Here is a 15,388-nt window from a genome sequence, read left to right on the forward strand (position 1 = left end):
TATGCTTTGACGTTTAGAACACAAAGTTTTGAAATCATATCTGTATTGCAATTGCACACTCTAGGAATGTTCAGATTTAGAAGAAGATTAATTTAATAAAAAGTTATACTCCTGTATGTATTATTTATTCTTGTAATCGATTTTCATAATCGCTCATTATTAAATGATACAACGACCAAGTTCGCAATTTCTTAGTAAAATAGGAATTGTAGGAAAGGCGACGAAGGGAATGAGATAATGCGAAAGAATAATAATTAAAAAGTACGAAACAGCAGAGGATCTATGTAGATCGTGACAGTTTAGTATCGACATGTCTCAGTAGGGGGTGCTGTGGACGTGTTAACAAAATAATATGTATATTGAGTGAACCTACCCTGCTTCGAGCAGCGAAAGGGAAAATGTCGGCGTATTAGTGGGGATTTGTTGTGCCACTAGAGAGTGATTTTTGGCTACGGTTTCCTCGACAGATTTTACCGAAAGAAATCCTCCATCGATACGGTTTCGCGAAGGCTGAGCATTGTCGGGTTCGCCAGTAAATGGCGTATAAGTTCTATCGGGCACGTTTAGTACTTTAAATCAGGTTTGATTCCGACGTGAGCCAGTCGCAGAGTCTGCCGTCCGTCGGTTCTAGCGGAGGAAGGACAGAAATAGGGAAGCCAATATGTCGGTGCAGTTGGCGATGTCAGTAGCGAAGAATGAGTTTATCGTGGGTGGCAAATACAGGCTATTGAGGAAGATCGGCTCGGGATCATTTGGCGACATTTACCTCGGTATCAACATTTCGAATGGCGAGGTAAGAAGTACCGTTTCATCGGAGACGACCTGCCAGCACATTTTCATCCTCGTTCTCTCTTCCTTCTTTCTTTTCATTTTTTTCTTCCTCCTTTTTTTAACAAAATAATTCGTCTAGCCCGTCGATCATGAAATGACTCATTATTTCGTTCACCAAAACGTCGAAACTTCACGGGAAATATGTTTTTCTCGATATTATTTGTTGGTTACACGAAATGTCCGTTGTTTTTTCTCAAATGATCTGCAAGTCGTTAACTACTGTTCGTTTTAATAAAATGACGTTTGCTCGAGCGATCCGTCGACCGCGGGTTATTTTAAACAATTTTACGAGCATCGCTGCTCCACTGCGTTCATCTAAGTTTTTGCATGTGATTAACCTCTATATATATAAAAAAGAATATTGATGTATTTATGTTTACGTAAGACAGTCGTTGATTTTAAACTATTGTTTGTACGAAAAACTTGTATGCGAACGTTTGCAATCGAATGATCACGGGCAAGAAGTGACTACTAAAGAATTGTGTCTATTGCACTCTGACTAATCTTCTAACGATAACTTTTATGAATAAAATTTACGTTCGACCTGTGCTCACGCGGAATTCTCGGAACACGTCTACATTATCTTATTTTTTTCTTTTTTCTTTTTTACGCGAGACTATTTTTGGTAAGATGCACGACGTAACTTTGCAAGACGTTACATTCCATTCTTTATACATGGCCATTTTTGTTACTACTGTATTTAATGTTATCTTCATATTATTCATGCAAACTCTTTGCATACTAAATGTAGATAAGTTACGTACGGGATGTTCCAGTTTTTTCCGTAAGACATTACGCTACGTTTGATGAGGAAAATTAAGAAAAAATAGTTGTTGTCGAATACTTTGTTGTTAAAAAACACTGAAACGATGTGCGCTGCTGCTCCCTCGTATAAATCGTTCGTTCGCATTAAAATTCAATTTGAAAATATTCGCGAGTTCGCGAGTATCTTGATAAGGAAATCATGCAATGTAATAGGTATTATTAGTTTCAACTCCAGGCAGCAATCAAATTACCGACTTATGTATGTAAACATTTGAGTTTCAGTAAACATATTGAATAGATATCGGCAATGTGTTCCTATTCACCAGACCCTCATTATTACTACCTTGTATTTTTATACATAGAACGTTCTTCTAGGAGTAATTTCTCTAAGAAGACGTGATATAATTCTAGCACTACGATAACCATATTAATCTCTGTCTGAATAATATAAATCGTGCGTGTTGCGTGTTATTTTAGGAAGTTGCTGTTAAATTAGAGAGTGTCCGTGCGAGACATCCACAACTTCTGTACGAGTCGAAGCTATATAAAATTTTGCATGGTGGTATAGGAATACCTCATGTACGTTGGTAAGTATCGTCTTGTTTATCCCGTTTCATTGTTCAACAACAACTATTATTATTATTGTCTAATCCCGGTGCTGCTGCGCGATCACTTCGAATCAACGAACGTGTGGTTTTCGTTTAGGATCCGCGACGTGACGTAGCTTGTCTTAACGGCGCGTTCATTCATTAATTTTTGTATCTCACGTTCGCGCCCAAATAACAAGTTAAAATTCCATAAGCATCCGTTGCTCTGTTACCAAACACAGGTATGGACAAGAACGAGAATACAATGTGCTCGTCATGGATCTTCTCGGTCCATCTTTGGAAGACCTTTTCACTTTTTGTACGAGAAAATTTACAATTAAAACAGTTTTAATGTTGGCAGACCAAATGATTGGTAGGATCGAATACGTTCATTGCAAACATTTTATCCATAGAGACATAAAGCCGGATAATTTTTTAATGGGTATCGGTCGCCACTGTAACAAGGTATGAGCCTCGTAGTATTAAGCATAACAGTTTCTCTTGCAGATCATTCTGCAAGCAGTTTTCATTTGGTTACAATGTTGATCGTTTTTTAGCTCTTTCTTATTGATTTTGGATTAGCTAAAAAATATAGAGATAGTCGTACGAGAATGCATATAATATATCGGGAAGACAAGAATTTGACGGGCACGGCAAGGTATGCTTCGATCAACGCACACCTTGGAATAGAGCAGAGCCGTCGCGACGATATGGAATCACTCGGTTACGTACTCATGTATTTTAATCGAGGATCTTTGCCCTGGCAAGGGCTTAAAGCTGCTACTAAAAAACAGAAATATGAAAAGATAAGTGAAAAGAAGATGTCCACGCCCGTAGAAGTTTTATGTAAGGTGAGTGTCACTGAGTGTGTGTGTGCTACCTGCGACCAACAGTCCTTACGTTTTCTAACGATTCTGTTGTTGTTCAGGGATTTCCTGCTGAATTTGCGATGTATTTAAATTATACGCGAGGTTTACGTTTCGAAGAGAGTCCGGATTACATGTACCTTCGCCAGCTGTTCCGTATACTTTTCCGTACATTGAATCATCAATACGACTACACGTTCGACTGGACAATGATAAAACAAAAGGGTACCAGTGTACCGCCTATAGGTGGTCCGAGTCAAGCGAATCAAGGTACTCTGGGGCAGGGCCAAGCCCAAGGGCAGCCAGCTGCTCAGATAAACGCTCAACCAGGTGACGTCTCTATCCTTCGAATCGTACGCGTAAAATAATCTTTTGAAGACCAAGAAGAACTTTTACTCAGTGTCTCTTGTGTTGTTACAGAAAGGATAAAACTGTAATTACTTGTCACCGCATCAATCCTATTTGCAGCAGTCACTGAAGTGTCCAAGACCAGGTACTCAACTTTGTACGAACGCCATGCAAAGGGTAAAATCAATCAATCCTCTAAGTTTCCACAATGGAGGATACATACGATTACGAGCGTATCGTACACAAGTAAAGGACTATGCCACGGGTACACGTTTCGTTACGAATTCGCTGATCAGTGCAAACCTCAAGTGTATTCCGAGTGCTTAGAGTTTTGGTTGATGTACCTCTTTGGGCTTAAAATCCAAGTGAGATCAGCCAGAAGTGGCTCGTTCTTATTTTGTTATTACCTATTTAATTCACCATTGGTAACCATTGAAAATAAAGGTTTTGATGCCCCGAAGACCTTTCTAACAGAGTACACATGGAAATGGTGTAATGTGTAATTCAATTGAAAATCTGGCATGCAACAACTTTCATAGAAAGAAAGAGAGGACGACTATTCATAAGCATTCGGGGTAGTTAATTGAGTGCATCGTATAAAATTTTATATCTATTCTACAGATAGAAGAAGAAGAAAAAAAATGGTATGCGAGGACGAGCGAGTGAATGGTCACGTGAGAGTATGGAGAAAATATATAAGTGTACTGAGAGATAAATACAGTTTATTGCTTCCTGATTTTTGTTTTCTTCTCAGTACGATATACGACATAAGTATAAGTGTGCAACTTTGAGAGAAATGTTAATATTTTTCTTACACACGAATCGTCGTGTGTCAATAATATCAAAGAGATCCCTCCCTCTGATACTATTGACTCCGATAACTTTTTTTTTATACAAGTATATACATATATACATAACGTGAGCGTGGACACGCGAGTACGCACGAATAAGCGGAAGTATCTCTGAATCGAGTACTGGAAATAATATTTAATATTATAAGGCAGCAATTTAATTTTTAGATGCGTCGTATCATCGATCAAGAAACGAACAAATTATTAGCGATTTTTTCCTAACGAACTTCACACTTTACTCTCTTTCTTTCTGTGAGTATATTTAGTCGACTATGATAAATAAAATAAACATTAAACAGACTTTTCTGTATTGGAGATGGACTACAGGCTCGCGTCTCGTGTCGACTCGAAAGAAAAATTTGAAGAAATGTATAAAAAAAAAGTAACAATAATAATGATGATGATACACACAGACACAATGGACGCGATGCGAGTCTGTAACCAGATCCAGCCAAAGGACTTCTTCCGTATATAGTTTTAATGGCAGAGACTGTGCAGTGGTATCTCCCCGTGCTATTGCTTCGACGTTAAGTTTACTACATTATTACGTGACTTGGAAATCGATCGGTCAGTCGGTTCTCTCAATGTTCATCACGTTAAACGCAGCGACACTAACAAGTCCTCAGAAGATTCTCGTTTCTGTCATTCAACAAATTTTTCGTTTGTATCGACTATTCTAGTTGCGTCGATATTCACGTCCATGTTCCAAGCACTACTTCCAGAAGACGGTGGTGTATAATCTCAATCATTGTTAACTCGTGTGATGTCCTTGTCACGGGAACATTCGAAACGAAAGAAAGATAAAGCGCCTGAATCAGCCTCATTTCTACCCAAGTTACGAAGGATAATACGAGTGGATCTTGTGTACCATTATATATATATATATACTTTCAAAGGACGTTCGACGAAGTGGTTTGAAAAAAAAAGAGATATAACAGTGGAATATATCCTCGAGCGAATGTATGGTTAATTATTATTATTATTATTATTATTATTATTATTATTATATTAATATTATTTTATTATTATTAATATTATTATTTTTATTATTATCAAAAATGAGGGAGACGAAGGAAAAAAGAAAGATGCGACGATGAGTAAGAATGTGTTATACTACCATGCATTGAGAATGAATGAACGTAAGTTAATGAGCAATTAATGATATATGCACTTATTACTATCCGGTACGTATGAGTGTATATATACAGGGCGTCGTCCTGCGAAATGTTCAACAGATTTTTTCCACGTGTTTACCAGGTCATTGGTGAACGAAAAATTGTCACACACAGCATACAGGTTTTACAGTAAGAGTTGGCTATCTGTTAGGACGAAGTAAGAGATCGAACGCGATACACTCTGTTCTCACATTGTGTGTCGCGGTCTTATTTTAATCAGCAGAAGCGTCAACGTCCGCGCGTCGCGCCTACAAAGAGACTGTAACTTCCGTCGGCTAACTGTCCCGAATTCTCACAGATATCCGACTTTCACTGTACTTAATATTCGTTACACTCGGTCTCATCGGAGACGACACGTTAGACGCGTATAGTAAAATCGCAATTTAGTTTTCCCGTTTCTTTTTTTAGATCTGAAGCACGTTTTTAAATAGACGCGATCTTTGATCCGTCGCAACCCTTTTACGAAACGGTGTCGGACGACGTCTTCTCGCGAGAAAAGTGAAAATATTCCGAGTTTTGGTAAAAAGGCTACGACATGTACATATACGTAATGCCAATCGTGATCGTGTCTTCGATCATGTCCTTATTCACGTTGCGTCAACGTTGATTTTTTTTTTAACGTTTGTTGTAAACATTTGACTTCGTATATCAAGCCGAAGAGAGTTGCTAACGATAGCTTGCGTACACTCACGAGTGAACTGCCAGATGCTATTTAACGCTGTATCTGTATTGTGTTGATTTTCTCTCGTGTTTTCTATTTGATCGTGTCGAAAAGTACTTTCTCTCGTACAATTCTGTATAAATTTTGAACAATAAAGTAATAAGGAACTGCCATCCGAATGTTTATTACTCTTGGGTCTACGTCCCGAGTTAGCCGAGTCACGTCTCGTTAGTTTAGCAGCTCGTTAACTCTCAACATCTTATTTCTTTTCAATGACCTGGCGAACACGCGGAAAAAATTCATTGAACGCTTCGCGAGACGTTCTGCGATACCAGGTAAGTCTTTGTACGAGGAGATGCGGCTCGAATTAATCTTGATTGACGGAGCCGCGTTCCTAATGTGTGTATATATACATACATCCGACAAGCGCGTATGTATTAAAAAAGTTGTGACGGTAATTTCAAGTATACATGTACGTTATTTCATAAATAATGAAGGAATCATCGACAGTTTATTGCTCTTTTTATCGCTACCAATAAAAAACGGTATCATTGTATCATAGTCTGTATTTCATCAAGTGTCGAAGGCAATACAACCGGCTGCACCGATAATTATAATTATCATTATCCAAAAACGGTAGCAACACGTTCAAGGTGGACGAGATTATATTCTCCTCCCGAGAACGACTGTGCCACGATATTCTTGATTTCGCGACGGGACATGTGTAAAGGATTAATATTCATGTAAATATTTTTAAGTCGTGTATATTTGATCGGTCGCGAGAGATATTATTATACAGAAGCCATAGACTGTTAATTCAGACTGTTAATTCACACTGTTGATAACAATGAATGTGACCAGCTGAGTTTATAAGGTAACATAAAGAAAGCTGCTGACTACCAGCTGTACGCGATGCACGTAGTCGATTCGGAAAATAAATAAAAATCGCACGTTCCAACATTCTATTGTGGCTAGTAAATTCAATTAGTTCCTATTATCGAATGTAAAAAATTAATTATTCGTTCCGTAGAAGATGGATTAATTAGGCTGCCACAGTTACGCGTCGTGCAAAACGATAGTACGAACGAAACAACAGTACGAATTTGTACTTTACAACTATACATGTCTCCTCCTCTGTGATAACCGCGTGTTCCGCAGCGTACATACAGCACACGATCATTAGTAAACGAGACTAGTACTAATAGCAGAGCAAGGTATGAATTTTCCTAAGCTCCTGCGTTCCTACGTTAACGGTATAAACTTTTTCGTGGCCTTTACGAGGGATCGCGATCTCGGCAGCTAGCAGTTTGCTCGCCCGCATGGCAGCCGCCATTTCACGATTAGGGAACAATGCGAAATTCGCCTCGGCCGTTCCACCCATTGTTCTCTGTACGATCTCTTCTAGAACTTCGTTGATCAACTGATCGGTTCGTTCTTTCAATCTCCTCATAAGTATCTGCCGTTGCAACAATTGATAAACGGGCGTTGCCTTCTCTAATACCGGGCCTTCCAGACCGCGTGCCTTGCTATGCCTCAAGTCGGGAACGATGGGGAACGTCATCGCTTGCTTAATGTCTTTGGTGAGATCGTTCGTCTTTCGTTTCAGTTCTCCTATTTTTGCATTGATCGATTCCAGTTGCGCAGGCGGAGTTATCGGGTCCAAGCTGTCCAACTTCTGACGTAACACGTCGGACATCAACTTCTTCTTTTGCTGATTTTCGCTGTTCAAAGCTTCTTTCAGCGCGTATATCTCTTGTACCAAGAATCTGTTGTCCGACGGTTGAATTTCGGACAACGACGACGACGTAACGCTTCCAGACATGTTGTCCACACCGCCGGTCGACTTCCGTCCGACAGATTTCAATTTCTCCTTCAATTGACCCCTCTCCATTTCTAAAGAATCGATGTCCGTCTGAAGATGATCCATCGTTTCTTCGAACTCTTTCTCCTTTCGTTTCAATTGATTCGTCGCTTCTTCCAGTTTCCTCTTCATCTTCTCCATGTTCGATTCGTGCTCGTGCTGTTGAGTCGCGAGCTTCTTCTCCGCGACGTCTTTCCTCAGGATCATCTGACACAACTCCTCCTGCATCTCTCTGAGAGCGAGTCTCACCTTGAGTATGTCGTCGTTTTTCCTGTCCAATTTTCTGCTGAGCACCTTGATCTTTTCAGCTTCCTTCTTCGCCAGTTGTGCCCGAACTTTGATGGGCTGCTCGGTTTCTTTCGCCGCGCCTTGTTCGCGTTGTTGCGACAGCTGTCCACTTATCGCCAGCTCGTTCTCGCATTCCGCCATCTTCTGCGCTAAATTCGCCGCCTGCTGTTGAATCATCGTCAGACTTGCTTTGATCGTAGCCACCGGTCCTACATCCTCGGTATCGTAAACCTTCTCGCACGCCATAGAAGCTATCTCCTTCAGCTTGTCCGCGCCGAGACCCGTGTCCAGATCGCCGTTGGTAATGATCGCCTGCACGGCGCTCTTCAGCAACATCTGTAACGTCTTCATCAATTTCGAAGAATGGTGATAACACGCGAACAGCTGTTCGCTGCAGTCATCATCCAACCCCAATTTCGATTCCGGCGCATGGATCGCGGCGGAGTGATCAGTCAGTACTCGTCTCCTGGCCGACTTCAAGTGCTGTTGGATCACTTCGCACGACGTCTCGACGTGTTGACAGAGGAGGCCTATGTCGCCACTGTCTCCGTGAATCAAAGTTTTGATCGCCGCAGCGTCGGTCGCGATCGCGTCGCAAGAACTGTCCAACATTCTCGTGCCGTTAACCACCAAGCGCGCCTGATTGATCGTTTCTCCGAACAACGCGGAGAACATGGTACAAAAGTATCCGCAACATTTCTCGACAGCGTCCGTCGGCAGATTTTCGTCCAACTGATCCCTCTTGGCCAAATCTATCAGAGAGTCCAACGATTTCTCCTGCGCGGCCATTTCCGGATAGGCTGCCCCGGCCTTGAGCAACATCTCGGTTGAGCAAACGTTCAACGCGGAATCGAAACAACCGAGGAACGTTTGCAACGCGTACATGTACGAACAAAGCCGCGATCTGAACGTGTACTGTGCCACCGAGTGACCTTTCAACACGGCCGCTTTGTCTATCTTATCCAACGATCTGTACTTTTCCCGCACTTGCGACATGAGTATTTCGGTCTTTTGTATCATTCTCGGTATCAGCAGAAGCGTCAGAATAGCGTCGTGATCTCCGCCCCGAGCTAAGAACGCGGGCGGCATGAAAGATAGCAAGTGTCTCACGTGATTTCTAGCTTCCTCGGCCTCCAGTCGTCGTAATTCAAGGTCAACGGCTTTCGTCTGGGCCCGTGTCTCGGCGAACGTCTTCTGGAAGTCGAGAATCTCGGCCAGCTGCTGCTCCGCGCCACCCATTCCGGAACTCTCGGTCGATTGTACTCGTTGTTGCAGCTGCATACACTGTTCTTGTAGCTGACGAGTGAGCTCGCGAAACTTGGTGATCGTGAGTTCGCGATCCGCGAGCGTCTCCATGGCCGCGTCCCGATGACGGTAGGCATCGCGCGCCGCGCCAAGAGCCAAGTCCAGTTCCTCCCGCAGTTCTAGTTCCAGTTCCTTCGACGATTCCGCGAGCTGATCGGACATATCCTGTAACGCTTCTAAATCCGCTACGGCCTCTTCCAGTTCGGCGACCTTCTCTTCCAGCGCCATTTTCTTCTCGCCCAGTGCTTCGACCATTTCCTCGGCTCCCAACGCTGCGTCCACGTGTTCCTGCAGGTCTGCTATCTGATGTTCCATCTCCTCGACGCGCGCCGACAATTTTTCCTTCGTGCGACCCAGTTCCAATATCTCCGATTTCTTCTGATCCAGATCCTTCTGAAGCTTCTGGAACTCGTGCTTCTCGTGCGCGGAAAGATCCCGCATTCTGACGAGGGTCTCTCGTAATCGGTTATTTTGTTGCTCCAGTTGTTTCATCTCGTAACTCGAGACTCCGGTAGTCGTCGGACCTCCACCCGCGGCCTGCGAATAAAAAATAATTATGCTCCGACATGAAACGTCTACAATATACGTCTAGATAATTTCGTTATAAATGTTCTGATCGAACGAGGCGCGACACTTACCCTCTCGGACACTTCCGTTCGTAATATCTCCAGGTCTAACGTCTGCTCTTCCAGTTTTTCCTTCAGTTGTTCCAGTTCAATTTGCAAGGTTTCAGCTTTCTCTTCGGCCATTTCTTTGTCCAAAGTGGCCATCTCGACGGTCTCCGCGAGATCTGCCATTTCTTCTTGGAACTGTTCTCGAGCCGCGTGCGCCTCCCTTGTTTCTTGACGCGCCCGTTGAAGATCCCTTTGAAGGCTAGCCTTTGACATTGAAACGCGAGAGATATTTAAAGAGAAACAGTCATTCTTTTTTCTTAACATCAGTTCAGAACTCTATTAATTTACTTGGCTTTCCATAACTTTCGTCTTGAATTCGATGAGCTGGTCGAGCTGAAGCTTCGTCTTTTCAAAGTCCTTCATCCGTTCTTTGTCTTGCATCCTCTTCAGTCGCAAAGTTTCTACTTTCTCAGTGAGGTCGCGGACCTGTATCAATGTACGTTATACATCGAGATGTACGTTCAACAGCGAGAACATGAGAAAACAGCTGAGAGAGACCGCTCTCTACCTGAGATTTCAGATTATCGTTTTCCTGTTGAAGCTGTAAGTGCGACAGTTTCTCCTCTACCACGTTAGCGGCAGCTGCCGAACCTGCCATTACTTGACCAGGTACGAACTGCGGCTTCAGGGTCTCTACGAAACCTGTCTGAATTTTGCAAACGAAATGTAAATGGAACGTAATAATTCGGCATCGGGTGTTTCTTTTATTATCTCACCGAGATTATACACGGTTTTTAAAGGAAAGGAGAGATCCGCGCGTCCTCCGGCGTACACACACGCTGAGGTCGTTTACTTCCGTCCCGACTTTGGCCGCTACATTTTGTTCGAAATCGGCGGTAATGAAAAAAACACCCCGCGCACTCTTATACGTGTCTCGAACGAACGTCGTCTTTGTATGTACATTCATTAGAATTAGTCTATACCAATGTGATTAATGGTGGATTAATTGTGACAAAAAGACACCAACAAGCTACACCAAATAAATCTATTAGTTCTAACGAGTGTAGGAGAATTCAGTCAATGATTTGTGTTACGTGACACAGGAGTTTATTAAACTAGGTCATCTATCATGTCCTAATCGTTTATAGATGTTGCGAGCTGCGTTTCGGGAGATTCGAAGGGTTCTCGGTCGGAAAAAGATGATTAAACCAAGAGAGAGAAAGAGAGGCGCGGAGAAAAAAGAGAGAGAGAGAGAATGCTCCAAGTATAGACCACACAGTGCTGTTATATGCCTAATCAGAGAGAAACTGTTACAATCACCCTATTAGTGTAGTTCTAAGGGAGTCTCGGGTATCTAATGATTTGAACAGAAAACGTGACGATCCTATATTTGAACATTTTTTCTTCGGAAAGTTTTAAATTATCAAAGCATCACAGAACTGAATTAGAAAAGCAAACGCTTGAACTAGGAGACACGGGGAATTATGACGAGATAATAATAAATGTAAAGTTCCATGAAAACCATCCAAGAAACGATGGCGTGAACCCATCAAAGTGCGATGATGCTAGTTTTTATGAAGTCATGTGTTACAATGATCAACAAACAACTAGTATGAGAAAGTTTTGGGTCAGATGAAAAAAGTTCAGATATTACAATTAATGAGTATTAATTACATTATTGTGATCGTCTTGGGCCTTTGGCTTTTTGCCGGGAGGCGAGCTCGTGCTAGGGGACTTCTGAAACACGTACGTGCATTCCCATATGAATCATTCTGTGTCAACGGAATCGTTTAAGATTTGCTCAACGTTTAATGTTTCGAGTCAAACGTCGTTTTTTAACAATGTTCCTTCTTTAATAACCGAGTCACAGAATAAGATTCTTGATGTAACAAACGTGTAAGTAACCAAGTAAGACGAAAAATTGTAAAGTAACAAAGTCAACGACTATCTGTTAATCGGTTCATGAAAATTTATCACGTATAATTTTAATGAAAGACTTGTATCATATGTATTCATGCCTTGTCGAATCCTTGGAATAATCCATTCACCGTGTTTCACATAAATATAACTGATACAAAACAGCTCGTTAGAATCGACTGTGTGTAAAGGTAAACGTGTGATCCCGATTTTGAAACAAAGAGTGATACCTCGATGAATGAAGCGCGTTTAGTCGAAGTCGGGGCTGGTATGAGCGATTCCCCTCCATCCTTGCGTTCGTGCGAGCCGGACAGGCTTTCCGTGCTGGGAGCACTCAACAGAGTTCTACTGCCGGCCAGAGACAGTCTCGAGCTGTAAGAGAATCGTCTCCTCTTATTACTACATTTTGGACGTCGTTATAAATTAAGCTTTGTCTGTGTGTGTGTGTGTGTGTGTGTGTCAATACCAAAAAATAAAGTCTCACGTCGTTTAAAAACTAAAAGAACATTCATAAATCACGATACGACACAAGTACAGATTACCCAATCACATACACAAATACGTTGCCATAACATAAATTTATAGAAATACATTTCACTTTTGTGTAAACTATTATTATGATACTTTCAATATTACTTTATTCGTATGCTTCTCTGTTTCAAGTATCGACATTCGATCGATCCGACAAGTGGCTACAGTAAGCTTACAATGACGAAAGCTAGTGAAAGTCGTAAATAGCATGTGTGATTTGTGTGGCTGCTTGTAACATACATTTCAAAGCAATCGAGAAAAACATTAAGATAGATCTTTCAGTGGGCGAAATTTGCACAGATTCTTACCCAGATAGCTTGTCAGACTGCTGCCTGGTATGGGCAGGAGATGTTTTTCTCCGTACACTTTTATGACCAGCACATGAATTTCAACAATTTTTTTATTAATTACACTCGCCTTCGACAGACAAATTCTTTTTTCTTATTTCTTAAACGATCTCTAGCTCGATTGTTTTACAAATCAATAAAATAAATTCCGATCGATGATTCACAATTCTGGCTGATAAACTTACGCAGTAGGTTCGTTCCTTCGACGCGTACTAATGCTAGCATGAAATTTGTAATGATTAACGCGTAAGAGGGGTAAACCCAAGAAAGTTTCGCGAGTCAAGGGACAAGTATGTGACGTGTGGTACCTGTTCAACCGGCTCCTAGCGCGTGCTGCACTCGTTTCATCCGGTGTAGTAGCACTGCTACCTGCTGACGAAGGACTGGCAGGTTCAGTTCTATTGCCCGCTTCGTCCAAGAAGACAAGCTGGGACTGTCGCACGAACATCCCATGATTTTCGGCGCACTGATGTCATGAAACAGAAGAGAGAACGAGTATAACAGTGGTAGTATACTACTATTACTTCGTCGTAGACGATGCAGAAACAGGTGACGTACTTTAAAATAGGATGTACCCTTGACAGATCCATTATTCTTTCCTTTCGGCTCGTCGAGTATAACACCGACCCATTTGCCTTGAGCGAAAGCTGGGTAACCGATGTAAGCGATCTGCCCTTGACAATCTTTCCCAGGAACTTCGACTCGTTGTCCGACCTTATACGACATCTCAGCCGTAACGATCACACTTCATCCAACTTTCTACAATTCATTTATTTCGAACGGATCTGTGTTCAATGTGCTTTCGTTCCACTCCACGTAATCTCTTTAAACTGTATAAAGATCGTTAAACAACACTGGCAACATACGTTACGTTTGTAGATTGCTACTCTCCGATTTTGTCAAACCCTGCACTTCATTCAAAAACATCAAACTCCTATTATAAATATAACAAATTTCGTACCAAAAGAAATCCGAGGGTTCAATTAACGAATATAAATGAGTAGAAACGCGCTAATCAATGATCTAATCGCGATTTCTGTGCAAATGTATTAAGTTTGACAGTTTTCTATGGACACGGCCGGCGGCATCATCTAGCGGCGAGATGCCGAAACTACGGAATGGGTAATAAATTTTTTTCTCCCTCAGCCACGTGATTGGCGCCATCTAGCGTTCACGACCGCGAACCCGGTTATAGGTATACTGTGCAGCGTTGAGATATTTTTTCCCTCGGCCGGAAAATGGGGACGACGCGACCATGGTGGGGAGTGTGGGGACTGGTACTTGATGGGGGTATGCTGGGGTCGGATATTTTATCCCTCGACGCTCGCTTCCCCTGTTTTTCGCCCGTATTTCGATCCCCACTACTATTCCCCTCATGCGTGCTCATGCGCGTTCGCGAAGCTCTCCGCAGCGGTACCGTGAAAATCAGTGCATACCCCCACCAACTATTGGTCCCCACTATGGTCGCGTCGTCCCCACTTTCCGGCCGAGGGATAAAATATCCGACCCCTGGGCCCTGGGTATGCTAGGCAGTCTAGGCACGGTCAGCGAAGGCGCATGAAGGGAATAGTAGTAGGGATCGAAATACGGGCGAAAAACAGGGGAAGCGAGCCGTAAGGGAAAAAATATCTCAACGCTGATACTGTGGTGCACGGTCGTGACCACCACCATCGGAGTTTCCCGACCTGTATATAGGACCGTGCTGTGCAGGGTGCGTATATTTTTTCGGTCGGCCGGAAAGTGGGGACGACGCGACCATGGTGGGGACCAATAGTTGGTGGGGGTATGCAGTGATTTTCAAGATTTGTAGGCTTATTTTGGCTATACATCTCGTCAAGTTGGCAACGTGGATAGTAGCGCCAAGCCAAGTGTGACGTAGACGAACGCGGCGCTGAATCTTTACCATTTGAGTTTGGATGCCAGGCTTAAACAGTACCACGTGCGATTGTTTTGTTCTGTTCGATATTGTTATTGTTACTGGTTATTTTGTTGTTTTCGTTATTGTTATTTATTCTTGTTATTGTTATTATGACTTCTCGTGAGTGCGAAAAGGCTGAATCATCAGGTAAGATATATTTTCAGTACTTATGTATTATGTGTATTCATGCACCGAGTATAATTCAATAAATTAATGATCCTGTAAGAAACATATGTTGCTTGTTGATTCATAAAAGAGAAGAGCATTTTTTACAAGTGGCGGCTTCATTTATTTTCTCTCAGAAATGTGGGAAATATTGCGAGATTCGTAGACAAAGGACACGTGTTTCACAAAGTCTCGGAAGAACTCTTCGTCTGCATTGTCCGCAATGCAGGGATGGTGTACAGTGAACATTTGTGAAAATTGTGCAATTCTGCACAATTCGTACCCATCCCGAATCGGGTTTTTCATATTATACAGATTTCGCACATATGTAATACACGAACTTTTAAAAAATTGAAAT

At 42.1% G+C, this 15,388-nt stretch overlaps 2 protein-coding genes across 9 annotated transcripts; one reads left to right on the top strand and one right to left on the bottom strand.

Annotated features, from left to right (window-relative positions):
• Nucleotides 1–366: 366 nt before the first annotated feature.
• LOC108632467 (casein kinase I) lies at nucleotides 367–6,640 on the top strand. 3 transcript variants are annotated; one of them, XR_003390077.1, is made up of 7 exons: nucleotides 367–793; nucleotides 2,074–2,183; nucleotides 2,426–2,648; nucleotides 2,741–3,034; nucleotides 3,112–3,379; nucleotides 3,470–3,542; nucleotides 4,929–6,640. XR_003390077.1 is itself a non-coding variant. In XM_018037091.2 (6 exons), the coding sequence occupies exons 1-6, from the start codon at nucleotides 662–664 to the stop codon at nucleotides 3,484–3,486; spliced, it is 1,044 nt and encodes a 347-aa protein (XP_017892580.1). In that variant the 5' UTR covers nucleotides 367–661; the 3' UTR covers nucleotides 3,487–6,596. The 3 variants fall into 3 exon arrangements, 1 of the variants encoding a protein (XP_017892580.1); XR_001916973.2 differs by having other exon boundaries at nucleotides 3,842–6,596; XM_018037091.2 differs by having other exon boundaries at nucleotides 3,470–6,596.
• Nucleotides 6,633–14,055, bottom strand: DCTN1-p150 (dynactin subunit 1). 6 transcript variants are annotated; one of them, XM_018037078.2, is made up of 11 exons: nucleotides 13,814–14,055; nucleotides 13,506–13,706; nucleotides 13,256–13,413; nucleotides 13,133–13,165; nucleotides 12,909–12,965; nucleotides 12,300–12,441; nucleotides 11,827–11,889; nucleotides 10,721–10,858; nucleotides 10,501–10,638; nucleotides 10,177–10,416; nucleotides 6,633–10,075 (listed from the first exon to the last, which is right to left on the bottom strand). In XM_018037078.2, the coding sequence occupies exons 2-11, from the start codon at nucleotides 13,671–13,673 to the stop codon at nucleotides 7,283–7,285; spliced, it is 3,930 nt and encodes a 1,309-aa protein (XP_017892567.1). In that variant the 5' UTR covers nucleotides 13,674–13,706; nucleotides 13,814–14,055; the 3' UTR covers nucleotides 6,633–7,282. The 6 variants fall into 6 exon arrangements, with proteins under 6 accessions (XP_017892567.1, XP_017892568.1, XP_017892569.1 ...); XM_018037079.2 differs by having other exon boundaries at nucleotides 13,506–13,732; XM_018037080.2 differs by lacking the exon at nucleotides 12,909–12,965 and having other exon boundaries at nucleotides 13,506–14,055.
• Nucleotides 14,056–15,388: the final 1,333 nt, after the last annotated feature.

This window comes from Ceratina calcarata, unplaced genomic scaffold, assembly GCF_001652005.2.
Source record: "Ceratina calcarata isolate Rehan_Ccalc_2016 unplaced genomic scaffold, ASM165200v1 scaffold155, whole genome shotgun sequence".
Classification (NCBI taxonomy): Eukaryota; Metazoa; Arthropoda; class Insecta; order Hymenoptera; family Apidae; genus Ceratina; species Ceratina calcarata.

Excerpts from the sequence above, each read along its gene's own strand:
- LOC108632467 (XM_018037091.2), top strand. The coding sequence starts at position 662 with ATGTCGGTGCAGTTGGCGATGTCAGTAGCGAAGAATGAGTTTATCGTG. Across the intron at positions 794-2,073 it reads TCAACATTTCGAATGGCGAG|GAAGTTGCTGTTAAATTAGA; the intron begins GTAAGAAGTACC and ends GTGTTATTTTAG. Across the intron at positions 2,649-2,740 it reads TCGGTCGCCACTGTAACAAG|CTCTTTCTTATTGATTTTGG; the intron begins GTATGAGCCTCG and ends ATCGTTTTTTAG.
- DCTN1-p150 (XM_018037078.2), bottom strand. The coding sequence starts at position 13,673 with ATGTCGTATAAGGTCGGACAACGAGTCGAAGTTCCTGGGAAAGATTGT. Across the intron at positions 12,442-12,908 it reads CAGTCTGACAAGCTATCTGG|CTCGAGACTGTCTCTGGCCG; the intron begins GTAAGAATCTGT and ends ATTCTCTTACAG. Across the intron at positions 10,076-10,176 it reads GAACGGAAGTGTCCGAGAGG|GCCGCGGGTGGAGGTCCGAC; the intron begins GTAAGTGTCGCG and ends TTTTATTCGCAG.